Here is a 15,940-nt window from a genome sequence, read left to right on the forward strand (position 1 = left end):
TGTAAATAGTAACTCCAGGTGAGGGCTATATGTCTTCTTTAACACAGTGACTTCAGAAGACCAACCTGTGTTTATGTTAAAGAAAATTCAACCTTATTTCTTTCCCCCAAAATAGCAGGAACACCAGCAGTGGAAGGGCACCGCTCAAAGAGGACTTCCTGGTGCCTGCAGTAGTAAGTCATGGGAACGGTACAACGTTGTAAACAAAGATATAAAATATCTTGCCTTTTTACAGCCTGCAATTATTTGGCCTAATGTTCATCAGAAAATTAATCAAGGGTATTTGTTTAATTAATTAGTTGTTTATTTTAAATCGTTTTAAGAGTTGCATTTTTATAATGGCTTCATAGTAGAATATCAATATGCTACTTATTATCACCGAGTATAATAGAGAGACTGTCTCTAGGTAGAACTGGGGCCAAAAATTATTCATGGCGCTTAAGGAAATTTGATTGGTGGGGGACGAGCCCTTCCTGTTAAAGCCTTCAAACTTCCTGTTGAACCCTTTAACCTTCCTGTGAAACGCTTTAGTCGCTAGCAAGAAGAGAAGGCCAAGTTAAATAGGTTTTATTGACAAGAAAAAGGTGATTATTTATTGAAATGTCTTTGTAGACAGTTTGTGGAAATGAAACGTGACCCCAGCTGACTCACAAGCAGCAAAAAAAAAGAGCCCACTAACGAACAAAACGTGATATTTTGTATTTAGACAATTAAATAAAATTTAAAATTTGAAATTTAAGTCAGTTTTGCTGTTGCGAAATAATGTCAAGGTGTGCTCAGAGGATAAACACAGGAAGTTATAAGAGCTATGTATTGGGGGGGAAATTTCGTTAACGCCTTTGCCGTTTCTTCAATTTCAATACAACAAAAAGAGTAACAGAGTGAGACGTCTTCGTCGGATTCCCCTCTCTCCGGTTGAGTTTCCGGTTTGCTCCTTGGCTCCGCCCCCACCTTTGAAACGTCAACAGCGGCAAACTTTCGGGCTCCTTTGGGGGGGAAAATGAGCGGCCGAGTCGAGGCGCCGCGGTGGAGGAAGGTGCCCTCCGTTACCGGAGTCATCCCGCGGTCCAGGCACGGACACCGGGCGGCGGTGATCCGCGAGCTGATCATCGTTTTCGGGGGAGGGAACGAGGGGATAGCGGAGGACCTCCACGTTTACAACACGGGTAAGCTAACGTTAGCTGCTAATGTTTTTAGCTTGTAGCGGAAAAAAGTGACCCCGGCCATCTGTCGTTAAGTTTTTTTTATCTATTTAAGCAAAACGCTAAAAATGGCGCTGCAGTCTGCTGTGGTCGCGTTTAAAGACGGTTTGTTGGATTTGGATGACTTCAAGTGGCTAAATTGAGCTTTTGTGGTTCTCTGTTTAAACGTCCGTCGCGCGTGATGGACACAGAGATCATGACGTCCAATCGGATGGCGATTTTTTTCAGACACGCATCACAGCTAGTTTTGGAAGGGACAGAGCAGGTGATCGCGTCCTCTTCGACGTGTCTGAGGCATGTTTAAAAGCTTGCTTTGTGCCAGGGACGCGCCCACGTTCATCCAGTCACTTTTATACCAGAGGATCACCGATGGCAGCAAAAAGCATCGAGTCAAGGTTTCTCCGAACTATATTTGGGGTCTTCCTCTATATCTCACATTTGAGACTTAGTGGCTCATAGAAAGTATCTGAAAGCTGTGGGACATTGTGTGGTTTTGCTAGTGGAGCTGATTTGTAATCCATCTTGTTCTTTCAGTCTCAAAGCAGTGGTTTCTTCCTGCGGTGAGGGGGGACATCCCACCAGGGTGCGCCGCTCATGGATTTGCCTGCGAGGGCACGCGCATCCTGGTCTTTGGCGGCATGGTTGAGTACGGGAAGTACACAAACAGCCTGTACGAGCTTCAGGTAGGTGGTTTGACCGGATGGGGCCCCCTGACACAGGGCGTCGCTGTGAGCGCGGCTTTTGATGTCTACTTTTTGTCTCCCCCGCAGGCCAGCCGGTGGCTTTGGAAGAAGCTGAAGCCGAGGGCCCCCAGAAACGGCTCCCCTCCGTGCCCTCGGATCGGGCACAGCTTCACCCTGTTGGGGGGCAAGTGTTACCTGTTTGGAGGCCTGGCCAACGACAGCGAGGACCCCAATCGCAATGTGCCGAGGTGCAGTGAATAGGGCAGCCTTTTCAACGTGCCTGCAGTTATTTATATAGAAACAGGGTTTCTGGGCAGTAGTCTTCTACAACATTTCCCTAAGTTGGAACAAACTAAGAGACGACAGAACCACTTTGCTCACTTTAAATAGTTCAGGGTCATCCTTAATGCCGTGTTCTCTACTGCTCAGCCCACAGAATGTGTCTAGGATTCAGCTCTGAGGACTCGGATGCTCCCGGTGTTCTGTGTTGGCCCTAGGTTTAGGGTTAGAGAGTTAGGGAAGTTCATTATGAGGATCCTCTAGAAGAAAAGCGGACCCACAGGATCCTCTGCCGCGTCCACACATGCATCCTGTGCTTCGTACCACACCCACTTGGATTGTTTTGTTGTTGAAAAGCTCCATTTTAGCTCCGGTTCAGTTAGTCGGATTAGGGCTGAACGATTTTGAAAAAATATTTTATTTGCGTTTTTTTTTTTATCTTGCGATTTAATACGATAATTTTCTTCAGTTTAATTTATCATGTCTTTTTAAACACATACAAACAACAAATCAATCCGTTTCATCGCTCTGCAGATTAGGTGCTAAAAGAGCCGCTGTGTCTGAACTCGGAGCAGAAATCATTACATATTATATTTCAACCAAAATTGCGATTTGATTTTGACTTTTCCCTCCATTAACCACAAGCAACAGAAATCCCCTGTTGTTGAAGATGTTTGTAAATGAGGACTATTTAAAACAAAAACTTTTAATGTTTTTATTAATCAGAATATTATTCAAGAGAACAGCTTTTAACTGATTTGGACATCAATCCTTGTTGAACATAAAGTGCAACTAACAAACAAGTCTGTGTGTTAAACTGATTGACCAGAACTTAATGCTATGGTGAGATTCCTGAAAGTTTCTGGTAAAACAGTATGATTATATAAACTCTAAAACAAGTAATAAAATTACATTATCTCACTGCTGCAACTGTCTTCCCTTCCATGAGGAGGCTAACCCACTTAAAATATATTACTGACACCTAAAGGACGCGTCTGACTCACTAATTGTTACGTAGCTAAAAATCGCAGACCTCTGCGATTTGGAAATTGTGTTTTTTTAAATTTCAATGGTATTGCAAATGCGATTAATTGTGCAGTCCTAAGTTGGATCAAAGCACGCATTTCCGGTTAAAGTCCGCGTAGAGTTTAGGAGACTCGGGGTTTAGGTTTGTGATGGTAGGTCAGAAAAGGCTTTTTATGTGCTATGACACACTGTTTAAAGTTATTTAATACTTGATAAATAACTCTCTGTCTGTTAGGTAATATCCGGTGAATATCAGCCCAAACAGCTGATATCAGGACAATAGTTGAAAGAAATGATTTGAGCACTGGCGTTCTTTTAACAGCAAACTCTGCACACATATAGAATAAATGAGTGACAACTTCTCTTCAAGTTCAAGAATTTATTAACAGAAAGGTAATGAACATCCAGAGTAGTATTTACATAAAATGCAGCTTGTGCTGAAACAGTCTGTGAAATGGGCTGGTGGTTTATTTGATTGTTAGAAATGGTGTTTTTGCTCTGGTTTCATTGTTATGCCCAGTTTTTTCCCTAGATGCACTAGAACAAGGGACAGGTTCAACCAAACAGCATTTGACATCCCTGATTTACAGATTCGCTGTTAAAAAATGTTAAATCACTTTTCATATAGACAATATTAATAATACATTTTGTTTAAAAGGCGCCTTTCTGGACACTCAATGTTACCGTACAAAAAAGATAAAAACACAATGTCAGAAAACAAATATTGACTATTTAATGATTGACTAGCAATCTAGTCAACAAAAGCTTCTTTATTTAAAGCAAACTTATTTATTTCCTGATATTATTGTGACAGAACACCTAAGTAGCGACTTGTTTATTGTGTGCTTATTTGCTTTCAGTCTAAATGTTCTATTTTGGAAAAAAAGAAGCGGAAATCAAACTTTTTTTTGTCGTCCGATTAATCGTAAAAATAATGGACCGATGAATCGTTTATTAAAATAATCGTTAGTTGCAGCCCTTGATGGAACGCCTCCAAAACGGCTGGTTGGCATAACGATAGAGGGAAGCAGTTGTCATGGAAACACAGCGTCATGTCATCTTCATCCCTCCGGGAAGCAGAAGGTCATTGTTAAAAGTTTCTAGAGAGTCTGATCATGAGGAAAAAAGGGATTGTACATTATGAGAGGTGTGGTGCTGCATCACGTGACACCAGTCATCAAGGTTTTTCCTTTTCCCCACTGATCTGTGCTTAAATAATACTTAAATTTGTTTGCGTCTTGCGTATTTTACCAGAGGTGCCAATGAGTCTGCCGCCTGCCGTAAAACCAGGCTCCGTTCTCCGTGTGAAGAAAAACGCAACGGCTTCAGCCTCCTCGTTGTTTTTTAGGTACCTGGACGACTTCTACGAGCTGGAGCTGCAGCCGACGACGGGGGCCAAAGGCTGGAACATCCCTGACACCAAGGGCGGCGGCCCGTCTGCGCGGGAGTCCCACACCTGCGTCGCCTACTCGGGCCTGGGTCCCCCCAAGCTCTACGTGTTTGGGGGGATGCAGGGATGCCGCCTGAATGACCTCTGGCAGCTGGATCTCAGTAGGGCTCGTGGCTGTTCTCTCGACCGTTGCTGGTTTGCGTGCATGTCTGCCCGAAGCTCCTCTTTCCCCCCTTCTTTGCTTCAGACTCCATGGTTTGGTCCACGCCCCAGACGTACGGCTCCACTCCTCTACCCAGAAGTCTTCACTCGGCGAACGTCATCGGAAACAAGTAAGGGAGTGCGACTTCAGCAGAGTAAAAAGCGAATGGCTCTGCCTTTTTAAAAACTCCGGTTCATCCACCTGTGTGCAGGATGTACGTTTTTGGCGGCTGGGTTCCCGCCCCGGGGTCAGACGGACACATTACCGCCGGAACCGAGTGGATCTGCTCCAACTCTTTGGATTGTCTTAACTTCGGTGTGTTCTTCTCCCCGCTGTGTTTAAAAGCGTCGCCGCTTGAGGTCAGCCGGGTAACTCTCGCCGGTTTTCCCCCTTTCTAAGACGCCATGTTCTGGGAGAGCCTGAGCCCAGAGCAGCAGGACGACGTGGAATCGCAGCCGGCGAACCCGGGCCCGCAGGTCGACGACCCGTACGCCTGTTGGCCCAGAGCCAGGGCGGGCCACTGCGCCGCCTCCGTCGGCCCCAGGCTTTACATCTGGAGCGGCCGCGACGGCTACCGCAAGAGCTGGAACTACCAGGTGTGCTGCAAGGACCTCTGGTACCTGGAGACAGGTGAGGAGCGCGGGGCCGGCGGCACACAGCGGCACACAGCCCAAACTCTGGTAAAGAAGAGTGAGATCCCTGTCCTCTGCTGCCAGATCGACCCGCCACACCAGAAGGCGTGATGCTGGTCAAATCCACCATCAGCATGCTGCACGTGGCGTGGCGCCCCCTGGCTGGAGCAGACTGCTACATCCTTCAGATGCAGCCCGTGGCCAGGCTTCCAGCCGCCAAGTCGGTGGAGACGGCCGCAGCAGAAAGTGGGAAACCTGCAGGTGAGAGGAATGCAAGAGCTCAGTATATCATCAGTTAGCACATTGCACTAAACATCCCTACAGCGTATTTTAGTGTTTGTAGAGCACATTGCAAACGAATTGTCTTAATTCTAAAGTTGATTGAATAGGTTCTGACATTAACCTTAGGGTGCTTCTGTGTTTAGTTGTGTCTCCTTCCTGGTCTTCTCCCTGTTTTTTGTGTCTTTGGGTCCAAAAGTGGCTTTTTGGGCCTTCCTCAACGGCTCTGAATAACTTTGGCTAAAAATGATAGTCAATTGGGGTTTTTAAATATAGACATAGGGTTGGATTACGATGTGTGGCTCAATAGAAAAAAAACGTGTCAATAAAATGTTTAATAGAAGAAAAGTTGTCCTTCCTTTAGCTTTCAAGCCCATCATGTAGGTTCATACTAGATATTACACCTTCCCGACCAATCACAAACACAGATCCAGGAAAGTTCCTTCACCAAGCTACAAGGAGTTCAGAGAACATGTTCTTTTTTTTCTTTTTTTAAAGACTTACAGTTTTGGTAAAATGCTGGTTGAATAAAGGGTTGTGTTCTTTAATTAAAAATAGGGCATTAAGCAACAGCAAAAAAGGGCCAGTGCTGCACTTTGACTATATGCTTAGAATGTTTTGATAATTATCAATATCGATAAATGATTTCCATTCTATCAATATCCTTTTTTTCTATATCGTCCAGCCCTAGTTTTTCAGTTTTTCATGTTATAATTATACTACATTTCCACATTTTAATGACCCTAATAAATGTATTTAAGTAATAAGTTTGAAGCTTCTTTATATAATTTTGCGCTAATATTAATATCCCATGGAAGAACATCTATTCTCTTTTTGCGTGTTTTTTTTTTTTTTTTGCGAGTCTTTCTTTATTTTAAACCCATTTTAAACCCTAAAAATTAAAAACAAAACGGTGGTTCTTAAAAGATAGCACATTTCATATAGTAGATCCTTATCTAAAGAGTATAAGTTGTCTTTTTTTCAAATGGTCATGTCAGATTTGCGACTCTAAAAGAGTTAGCTGGTTTGAAGGCAAAACGGCTGTTTGGATTGTAAAGGTAGTGGACCTCTGCTGTAGAGGGGACACCAGGTATGCAGTGATTTGATTTCATAGAAGGACGGACACAGTGTTAGTGTATTTAACTCTTGCTGCAACGGGCTACTAATGAGGCTATTTGTTTCTCATTTTTGCAATAGAAGGTACACCTGGCACAGTCACTCTGGGCTTAGCCGTGTTTCGTTTTACTACGGTGAAATTATCTTTGAGACAGACACCGGCTGGGATACACTCAAGGAACATGACAACGTCTGACATTACAAAGCCACTGACTATTATAACGGCTGCTTTTCTCTCCTGTAGAAAGTACTATGGGAGTAGTAGTCCTGCTATCGGAAGGTTGTGGGTTCGATTCCAGCTTCCCCCACACACATTGGTGTGCCCCTGGGCAAGGCACTTAACCCCAAGTTGCCTGCCGATCTCTGCATATCTGTTTATGAGTGTGTGCGATTGAGTGAATGTGGCATTAGTGTAAAGCGCTATACAGGTTCAGTCCATTTACCATTTACTCCCAGCCTAGTGTTTGTTTTATGTCTGAAACTGAGCGTGTTTCTGCCGGAGGTGTCTTCCTGTTTACACGAGGGGTTTCCTTCCACTGTCGCCTCGTGCTTGCTTTATTTTTAAGGGTTCCCGCAGCATCGGTGACTCGATGGAATCATTCGGGTTTCCTTTGCGGTAAAACAAACGTGGACGAGGTGGCATTTTATTCTCCGTGGGTGTTCTACATATATCACTAAGATGAACTGAATGGAAACTTGATAACTTTTGCTGTATGATGTGATTTCTCAGGTGCCCAGTCTCTTCAGAATCAAAACGCGGACACGTCCGGTCCAGAGCAGAAGGCATCGGCCCAGGTAGGTTTGACTCATGTAATGTGAACATAAAGGCTGACCAACCACACACGCTCTGAACTCACACTGAAGTTGTGCCATTGGTTCTTTACCTTAACAGAGCCCAAACGCTAAAGCTGTGAGTGTCTGACTTTTCAGTGAGATGTTCCCTTTATGTTCCAGGATCCATCAGTGCAACCAGACGGAACCAAAGCAGAGGATTGGAGTGCCGGGAGAGGGACGGAGGTTTCGGGGTCCAAAAAATGCGGTTGGTTCTGTTTCCAAATCCTGTTTTATCAGGGTTTTCTGTAGCGGGGTTCAAAAAAAGTGATCCCTGATGTCTGTTTTCAAGAAAGCTTGACAGTCAATACCAGATATTCACATCCACTGTGTGGAAAGACACACAACCTTTTCCCCCCTCATTGTCAGACATAAATCATGTCAGCATCAGCAGCAGTACTAAAATCTGCTGGTCGGGTTTTATATGCTGTCTGTCAACATCTGCTTTCATCCTGTATGTTACAGCTGGAGGGGCGATGGAAGACAGCAGCTCAGCTCTGCAGCAGCCAGGTAACGATGATGATCAGAGAGAAACCAGATATCCAGGTGTTTAGGAACCAGTCATCATCTGGGTCGTCTTTTTTTTTTTTTTCTGCTTCCAGACAAACAAATCGCTTCAGCTGACAGAGCGGGGGATCTGTACACCAACACAGATCAGGTCAGATCACGCGCTAAACGTGACTTAGCTCAGAACCACTGGGGCTGCCACCCATTTTGACAGGTTATAACCACAAACTTCAGGGTGTTTTTAATGAGATTTCCCATCCTTCCTTCAACTGAACGGTTCTCTACTTCTCTGCTGGAGAAAACATCCCCACAGTACCAGGCTGCCGCCACCAGAGGGCTAACTTTATATGCACGCCACATGTTTCTTTAAAAACAGAAAATCTTTAAATCTTTGATTTCATTTTGATGAAATCATGTTTTCAGACAAAAAGTAGAAGTTTCTTAACATGGATAAGTTGACCTGCTTGAGACCGTTACATCAGCGATTGAATATAAATGATATAAAAATAAAAATGGTTCGTTGAAACGTTCAAAGAGCAAAGCTCCACATTCACTCCTCCTCCAAGCAGGTTGCCTCCACCACTCACCGAATCTCCTGTATGCAGTATGCATATCGCAAAGAACTGCCTGGTGTCGTAAATGTTAATGTTAATGCTAATTTATGTATATAGCGGCATGCCACAACAAATTATAACTCAAGGCTCTATGAAAACAAAACGTTCAAATCAATCCAATCAATCCACACAGATTCTATAATGCAGTCAAGACCAGTTTATTATTCCAGTGGGTAATAACTTATTTTATTCCAACAATTTATATACATTTTTAGTATATAAACCAGATAATTGCATCAATTCTTTGATCGTGCTTCAGTCGGTCTTTAAAAACAGGTGGTGGCAGTGGACAGTTGAGTGCATGGAGTCGTTAACTTTGCACCAGTCCATTCGTCATATTGAGGATACTTGTGGGGACAGTAGGAAGGAAAACTCCTTTTTAACAGGAAGAAACCTCCAGTAGAAGCTGGCTCAGTGTGAACACTGAACGGACGTTTGCCACTGTAGCACTTTGAGGTTTGATGTCAAATGTAAAGTGCATTACAACTAAAATTTATTGTAAGAGAATCAGAAAGAACACCAAAGTCCCACTCAGGATCTGTGGCTGTAATATTTAGCCCAGAATGTGTAACAGTTCAAGCAGCGTGAGGACGTTTGTAGCTTGTTCATCGTGGTGCGTTGTAAATAAAAGCCGTGCTGCTTCCAGGTCAAGGAGAATCAAGATGGCTCCACGTGGTTCGACGTGGGTGTGTTTAAAACGCTGTACTCTGAGGTCAGCCACTACTTCCTGCCCGCTGAAGACAACCAGGTGAGATCCCCGAGGAGCGAGGAGCTTACACCGCCGACTTTCAGGGCCATATTTACCGGCTGGTGTTCTTTCAGCCGCTCCACCAGAAGAAGCTCCCCGGGCCTCAGGACTATCAGGGCAGGGAGAAGAGAGAGCTGAGTCCAGGCCAGATGTACAGGTTCAGAGTCGCGGGAATAAACTGCTTCGCTCAGGGAGACTTCAGCCCAGCCAGCGAGTTTAGGACCTGCCACCCCGGCTTTCCCGGAGCGCCCGCTGCCGTCAAAATTTCCAAGGTGACTCCAGAGCCTCTCAACGAAAACGGATTTGAGAGTCGGCTGTAAAGGCTCCGCTAGCATTGAGGGGTGTGTTTTTTTTGTGCAGGTCGGTGATTCGGTGCAGATTACCTGGGAGGCCCCCTCGTCTCCGTCAGGCCGGATCGTGGAGTACTCCATGTACCTGGCGGTGAGGAAGAGCCGCTCCAGCTCCGATCGGCCGGGGCAGATGGCCTTCATCCGCATTTACCGCGGCACCAAGACATCCTGCCTGGTCAGCTCCACCCAGCTGGAGAACGCCCACATCGACAGCTCCCTGTCCAGCCGCCCCGCCGTCGTCTTCCGCATCGCGGCCAAGAATGAGCAGGGCTACGGGCCGGCGACGCAGATCCGCTGGATCCAAGGTGGACGGGCGGTCCTCCTTCATTTCTTAACTTCCACTTCATTCTCCACCTAAACAGATCTGATGCTTTTCATTTTCTTTTTTTTCAGATCCCATTAACGTGCGGGTCTCAAAAACAGACAGCAGTGCTGAGGCAGATCCAGACGCAGCTGACAGGTAACCACATTCTGCCATCGTGTTTTTATCGGCAATTATCTGAACAGGGTTCCTCTCTGGAATTTTTGAAACTTCATGTTTAGGAAGATGTGTTTTCAGACTTTATCCCTTATCCTAGTTAACTATCCTTTCTTTTCAACAATCCGTCCGTCCGTCTTTTTTTTCCTTCATCCCTTCCTTCTTTGTGTCCTTTACCTTTTTCACATCATTCATCTTCCTTTGCTGTATCTGCCTCTACTTCCATCATTCCTTCCTGTCTTTTTTTGTCCAGCTCCCTAACTAAACTTGTTTAAAACTCAAAATTCATTGAAAGTCTTTTTTTTGTTTGTCTTGCAGCTCCAGCTGAGACGGTCCTGGACCGGCTACTTGAAAAGAAATCCACTCAGGAAGTTGAATTGAACATTTCCTAAACATCTTTCCTAATTTATTTTTCTGTTTGTGATGAAGCTGTAAATAGATGAATGGATAATTTAACCTCCAACTGTTTTTTTTTTCTTTTAAATAATCTCTAACTCTAATATGAAGTTGTCAGTTGAGATATATTCATATATGATTGAAACACCCGTAATAAATACTCCAATGTTTGACAAATTGTACACTAAACCCAGTTTTAGACTCCTGTAAAATCTGGCTGTATTTATTAGAGTACAAAGGTTGTATTCTGGTTCTCGCCGGTTCAAAACCTTTAGTGTGTGATTTCTCATTCGAACACTGCATGGTACGTCTAATGTATGCATGAGCTTAGTTGGGTGGATTTTAGATTTTCAAATAAAACTAATGTTGCCTTACATTTAGCCGTAAACTGCGCAACGATATTAGTCCAATAAAACTGTAAAAGGGCTTGTATTTTAAGGCTGACCCGGCCCCAGATTGTAGGGGCCGAGGGAGAATATAAGCTGGGGCCCTAATTCCAGTTCACATTATTTATTTAAACATCATGCAGAAATAACATGACATGACTTGGTAAAGTTGGAAAAGAGGGACTAGTGGTTATCAATTGCTTGATATGTAGTGGTAATGATGACTATCAAAAAATACATTTTTATAACTGTATTTTTATAACTCCAAGCTCCAATAAATTACAAAAATGTATTTAGAGAATTAATTTTTTTGTCTTTCATGCAGTCTTCAGAAAAAAGGGGCCAGAATAAATTTTATTAAATGTTTCTTGATCCATAGTCTAAGTGAGAAGTCAGGTTCACTTGGCGCCCCCTGCTGGCCTGGAGGATGCAAACAGCAGCTCGGATCGTTTGTGCCCTGAGCTGGCCCTGTTTCCATCCATCAGCCCTGGCTGTGCCATTGTTATTTGCATAAAGGGTGTGTGTGCCGGGTGCGCTGCAAAAAACGGAAGTAATTTTTTTAGTCGTTGGTGACAGTTTATTTCAAAGAGAACCTCGGACAAAAAGGAACTGCCGGGAATGGCATAAGGTTTCAAAGACGCTGCTTCCTGCCAGGACACCTGAAATACAGGCTCTTTTACACTGCTGTGGTTGATATCGCTGATGCTGTTTTACTCGCAGGGAAAAATAAGCTTCTGATTATAACGCTGTTCTTGTTTTCTGTATATGAATTGTATAGTAGTTTATTACAAAAAATAGTTTTCCTTAATTTTTTTTTTTTTTGTCAGCAACTTATTACAAAATATCCAACTTTCTAAAAGTGTCTGCTCATTTCGGAGTCATCCATTAACTTACAAGTCTGTTTTAATTCGGTTTCTCAAGTTGAAGCACGATGAGAGGGTCGGAGAATACAGTTTTACAGTGATGAGAGACAAAGATGGAGTTCCATATATTCCTCAGAAAAACAGCAGTGTGCAGCGTTGTGACTTATCTGAAGTTGTTTTGAAGCGGCCCTCCGACTAAAGCCTCTGCCCACACGGCTGTACCTTCTCAGCAGGATCCTATCATCTGGTTTAGTCCAGGTGGCTGTTTAAATGGTTTACAAGCACCTCTGATAGTTTTCTAACGTAAACCACCACTGGTACTGTACAAAAACCCTGTTTGTGAACATTACCATTTATTGTTGAAGGCATTAAATGGAAATACATCATTAGTTTGTATTGCTAGGGTTGTTTAGCATCACAACCAATAGCAAATGACTAGCTGTTGGTCTTCCACTGGCCCTGAGCATTAATTAGGGTTTTTACAAGGTCACTGCAATATGCCGTCTGTTAGGGGAACTATTCTCCCAATAACTTTGCCTTATTGGGAGAAACCTAACATACTTAAGATTCATTGGGTTTGCTTTTCAAAAACTGTGTTTTTACTGTTTATTTATAGGCGAAGTTAGCTGGTCTATAAACTGACATTCCTTCATTGACATCAGAGGAGTTCAGTATTGTTGGAGGGGGCCTTTCTTTGCTGTCTCCATGTTATGACGCTGCTGCTGAGTTGTCTGCAGAGGAAAATGTTTGCGTCTCCAAAGTGGTTCCCCTCCTGAAAATGTTGGAGCAAAGCTTTCAGGACGAGATGACAATGCCAGCACCAGCTGCTGCCTTAAAAGTCGGAGACAACCTCATCAGGCAACTACGGGGAAAACTTTGTGTTTTGGAGATAATGAGCATCCTCTCCCTATCCTCCTCGACTTTAGATTCAAATGTATATATATATATTTTTTTAGCCAGACTAAACCCATCGACGCAATTAAGAGAAAGACCAGAGTTTTAATCATGATGCGTTCTATACAGAGCTCAGAGAAAATCTCCCAGGCTTCCACCACTCATGAAATCACTGGAGGTGGTTTATTATGTTTCGTTTTGAGATCACTTATTCCTGTTTGAGCACTTGCTCTGATGATCTGCTGTTTTCTCTTAGGTAGCCAAACTGTGGCATCTTTTGGACACCAGTGTAGGGGAGGTAAGAAAAAAAGCTAAATGTAATTGCAGATCTTAGAGACCAATATTAGCAGAATGGAAAATCCACTGGAGCACTGGGAGAGGCAAAACTGCTGTAATCGACTTGACGCAAACGTGCACTTGCGTTTTTGTGCATGCCAGCATCTTCAATGCCCTGTGAACTGGTGTTTTCAAAGGCCTGAAAAATAGTGTTAGAAAATGACTATTAAAACCAAAAACTGTTCATTTCTGAATAAAATCTCCAGTTTTGCAAATCAAGTTGCACAAACACTTTCACTGCATGTCTGCTAAGCCCATGGCATTTATTAAAGTGGCAGACAAACAGCCTTCCATATATAGGATTGTGCTTTTCTCTGAAAATGTACACACAGAACATTTTCAAAAATAGTTTATTATACACATGTGATAATCATAAGATACTTTAATGGTTATTACTAATTAATGATCATTTCCAAGGGCCCTAAAGGATAAAAATACAGGTGAGCATCACAGATAATATTGCTGACTGTGATTATGCACTCTGCATTTGGAAAATGAACCCTTTGCTCAAGCAGTTGGCTCAGGTGGTTCAATGCCTCATGAGGCCTCATCCCACCATCACTGGTGGATAGCAGTCAACAGTTGTGCATGACTGTTGTGGTTAGAAACAAGAAATTATTTTTTCTTTTTATTGGTTAAGGCATTATATTCAAATTTAAATATATACAGCTAAGCATCTATCTATCTATCTATCTATCTATCTATCTATCTATATATTATATATATAATATATATATATATATATATATATATATATATATATCTCTATATCAATGAAAACAAGCGTTCACAGGACGAAAGAAATCAAAATAAACAGGAAACAAACGGACCACCGGAGTTTCCCATGATTCAATGGTTTGTAGTTACCGGGCAGCTGGCTAGCTAACTAGCAAACTTCAAAGTAGTGGGGTCTCGATGCCAGAGGTAGGTTGTTTTGTTGTATTAGCAGTTTAAACATATGAAAGAATAGGTCGTGTTTACAATATCGTCTATGCACAAGTTTTGTGATAACCTTCTTCCCAAAGTCAGTCCTTAGCGTAAATCCTGTTAGCAAAGTTAGCTAGTACTCACAGCTAGCCTACTGGGAACAATTCGGCTCGCCGCCTTAAAATGTTGCAGTCACGAATGTTGTGCTTAACAACACATTCAGGATTCAGTGACTTTATTTTTTTCTTTTATGCAACTACTTTGTTATAAGAAACAAGCAAAGGCACTTGGTGTCCGATAATGGATACAGTTAGCGTATAATTCCTCGGGGCGCGACATTCAAATCCATCAGTGGACACTACAGCGCTAACCTTCAGTGGAGTGTCATTAGGCTCCCTGCATATAGTTATTTTTTTCTCTCCGCTTGAGGCATTAATTATATATCATGAAATGTTTGCAGTTTGAACAGCTGTGTTTCTCCAGCTTAAGAAACTTGTTATTGTTGCTTTCTGAATCACTGGTTTTGCTCTGACTGTCAGATATGGTGGTTGTGTCTCATCTGCGATGTTTCACCAAGTCTTTTCTACAAGTGGCCGTGATCAGGAGTAAGGTGCTACTGTGATCACAGCCTCTTGTGTCCATCCTGTATCTCTTGTATCCATAGTGGAGGCACTGCTGCCGGGGAGACGAGCTAACTAATCACTTGAGACTGATTCCCAGCTAAGCAGTGATTGGAACAAGTGGCTGCAGGGACTCCAAGCCACCATGGTTACTGACAACAAAGCACGGACCTATCTTTGCTCTCCATAAGCACTTAACACCCCCGCAAGTGGAGCTGAAGCCACATCATTCACCATTAAACTGTAAAGTTTTTCTGCGCCCTGCACACGCAGAGACGGTGAGTTCTGCTGCTTGATTTTCATCTGGTTTTCTCTGCCTGCTTTGCTCCTGCGCAGGTGAGATGACCTCCGCTGCCGACCTCCAGGCGGCCCCTCTGGTCTCCGGCCTGGAACCGGGGATGGGGAGGTCCGCGGCCATGCTGGGGCTGTCGGCAGGGCTGGGCGGAGCAGAGATGGAGCTGCAGAAGATGCTGATTGACGAGAGGATCAAGTGTGAAAACCACAGGACCAACTACCAGACGCTGAAGGCAGACCACACCAGGTACTGAAGAGTAGAAAGTCGTTTTTTTGTTGTTGTAATTCAGCACCTTTTGATTATTTGCATGCTTCTCTGCGGAGGAGATGGTTGTCGCGATCTAAGTGCAACCGATGTTGATTTACAGTTATGTTTACATCATTGCTAAAAGAATAAGGATGCTAGTGAAATGACCGGGAACATTCATGTTTTTTTGTGACTTAATACACCGATCAGATTGTTTACTGACCGATTTACCTGCAAATGTTTTATACCAAGGATCAAACATATAGAGATTTTTTGTTGATCGGATTAAAGTTTAGAAACAAGTAGATCATGTAGGAATTAAAAAAGGTTCACACGGTTTTCATTTAATAAATAGAAGGAAAAAGGAGTCTCTTTACAATTAAGCTGCTGGTCGCCAGCCTAAAACAATCCGGGGAAAAACTGGTCCACTCTGAACTGACGATTTCATTTTGGGCATCGCCAATGGCGATTTTAACCGTCCGTTTCACGCGTGCAGCCTGCAGAACGAGTTCATGCGGGTGCAGGGGGAAGTGAGGCGCCTGCTGAGTGAAAAGCAGTCGGAGCAGGAGAAGCTGCAGCTGCTGGGCTGAAGCTGCGAGGGAGCTGCTGGACAAAAAGGAGCTGGAGGAGCTGCGGCTGC

General features: G+C 43.5%; 2 protein-coding genes across 3 annotated transcripts; both read left to right on the top strand.

Annotated features, from left to right (window-relative positions):
* The first annotated feature begins 535 nt into the window (after positions 1 to 535).
* LOC105916871 (host cell factor 2) lies at positions 536 to 11,424 on the top strand. 2 transcript variants are annotated; one of them, XM_021310006.2, is made up of 17 exons: positions 536 to 584; positions 1,737 to 1,885; positions 1,973 to 2,133; positions 4,539 to 4,741; positions 4,828 to 4,912; positions 4,994 to 5,097; positions 5,182 to 5,412; positions 5,499 to 5,675; positions 7,540 to 7,604; positions 7,758 to 7,848; positions 8,106 to 8,150; positions 8,243 to 8,298; positions 9,408 to 9,509; positions 9,584 to 9,781; positions 9,870 to 10,164; positions 10,253 to 10,319; positions 10,656 to 11,424. In XM_021310006.2, exons 2-17 carry the CDS (start codon positions 1,841 to 1,843, stop codon positions 10,663 to 10,665), a joined length of 1,935 nt encoding a protein of 644 aa, XP_021165681.2. In that variant the 5' UTR covers positions 536 to 584; positions 1,737 to 1,840; the 3' UTR covers positions 10,666 to 11,424. The 2 variants fall into 2 exon arrangements, with proteins under 2 accessions (XP_021165681.2, XP_012706959.2); XM_012851505.3 differs by lacking the exon at positions 536 to 584 and adding an exon at positions 929 to 1,166.
* Positions 11,425 to 14,030: 2,606 nt separating this feature from the next.
* Positions 14,031 to 15,890, top strand: LOC118566633 (centrosomal protein of 83 kDa-like). Its single transcript, XM_036149371.1, has 3 exons — positions 14,031 to 14,136; positions 14,804 to 15,300; positions 15,797 to 15,890. Exons 2-3 carry the CDS (start codon positions 15,101 to 15,103, stop codon positions 15,888 to 15,890), a joined length of 294 nt encoding a protein of 97 aa, XP_036005264.1. The 5' UTR covers positions 14,031 to 14,136; positions 14,804 to 15,100.
* The last annotated feature ends 50 nt before the right edge of the window (positions 15,891 to 15,940 follow it).

The sequence above is a fragment of the Fundulus heteroclitus genome, chromosome 17 (assembly GCF_011125445.2).
Source record: "Fundulus heteroclitus isolate FHET01 chromosome 17, MU-UCD_Fhet_4.1, whole genome shotgun sequence".
Classification (NCBI taxonomy): Eukaryota; Metazoa; Chordata; class Actinopteri; order Cyprinodontiformes; family Fundulidae; genus Fundulus; species Fundulus heteroclitus.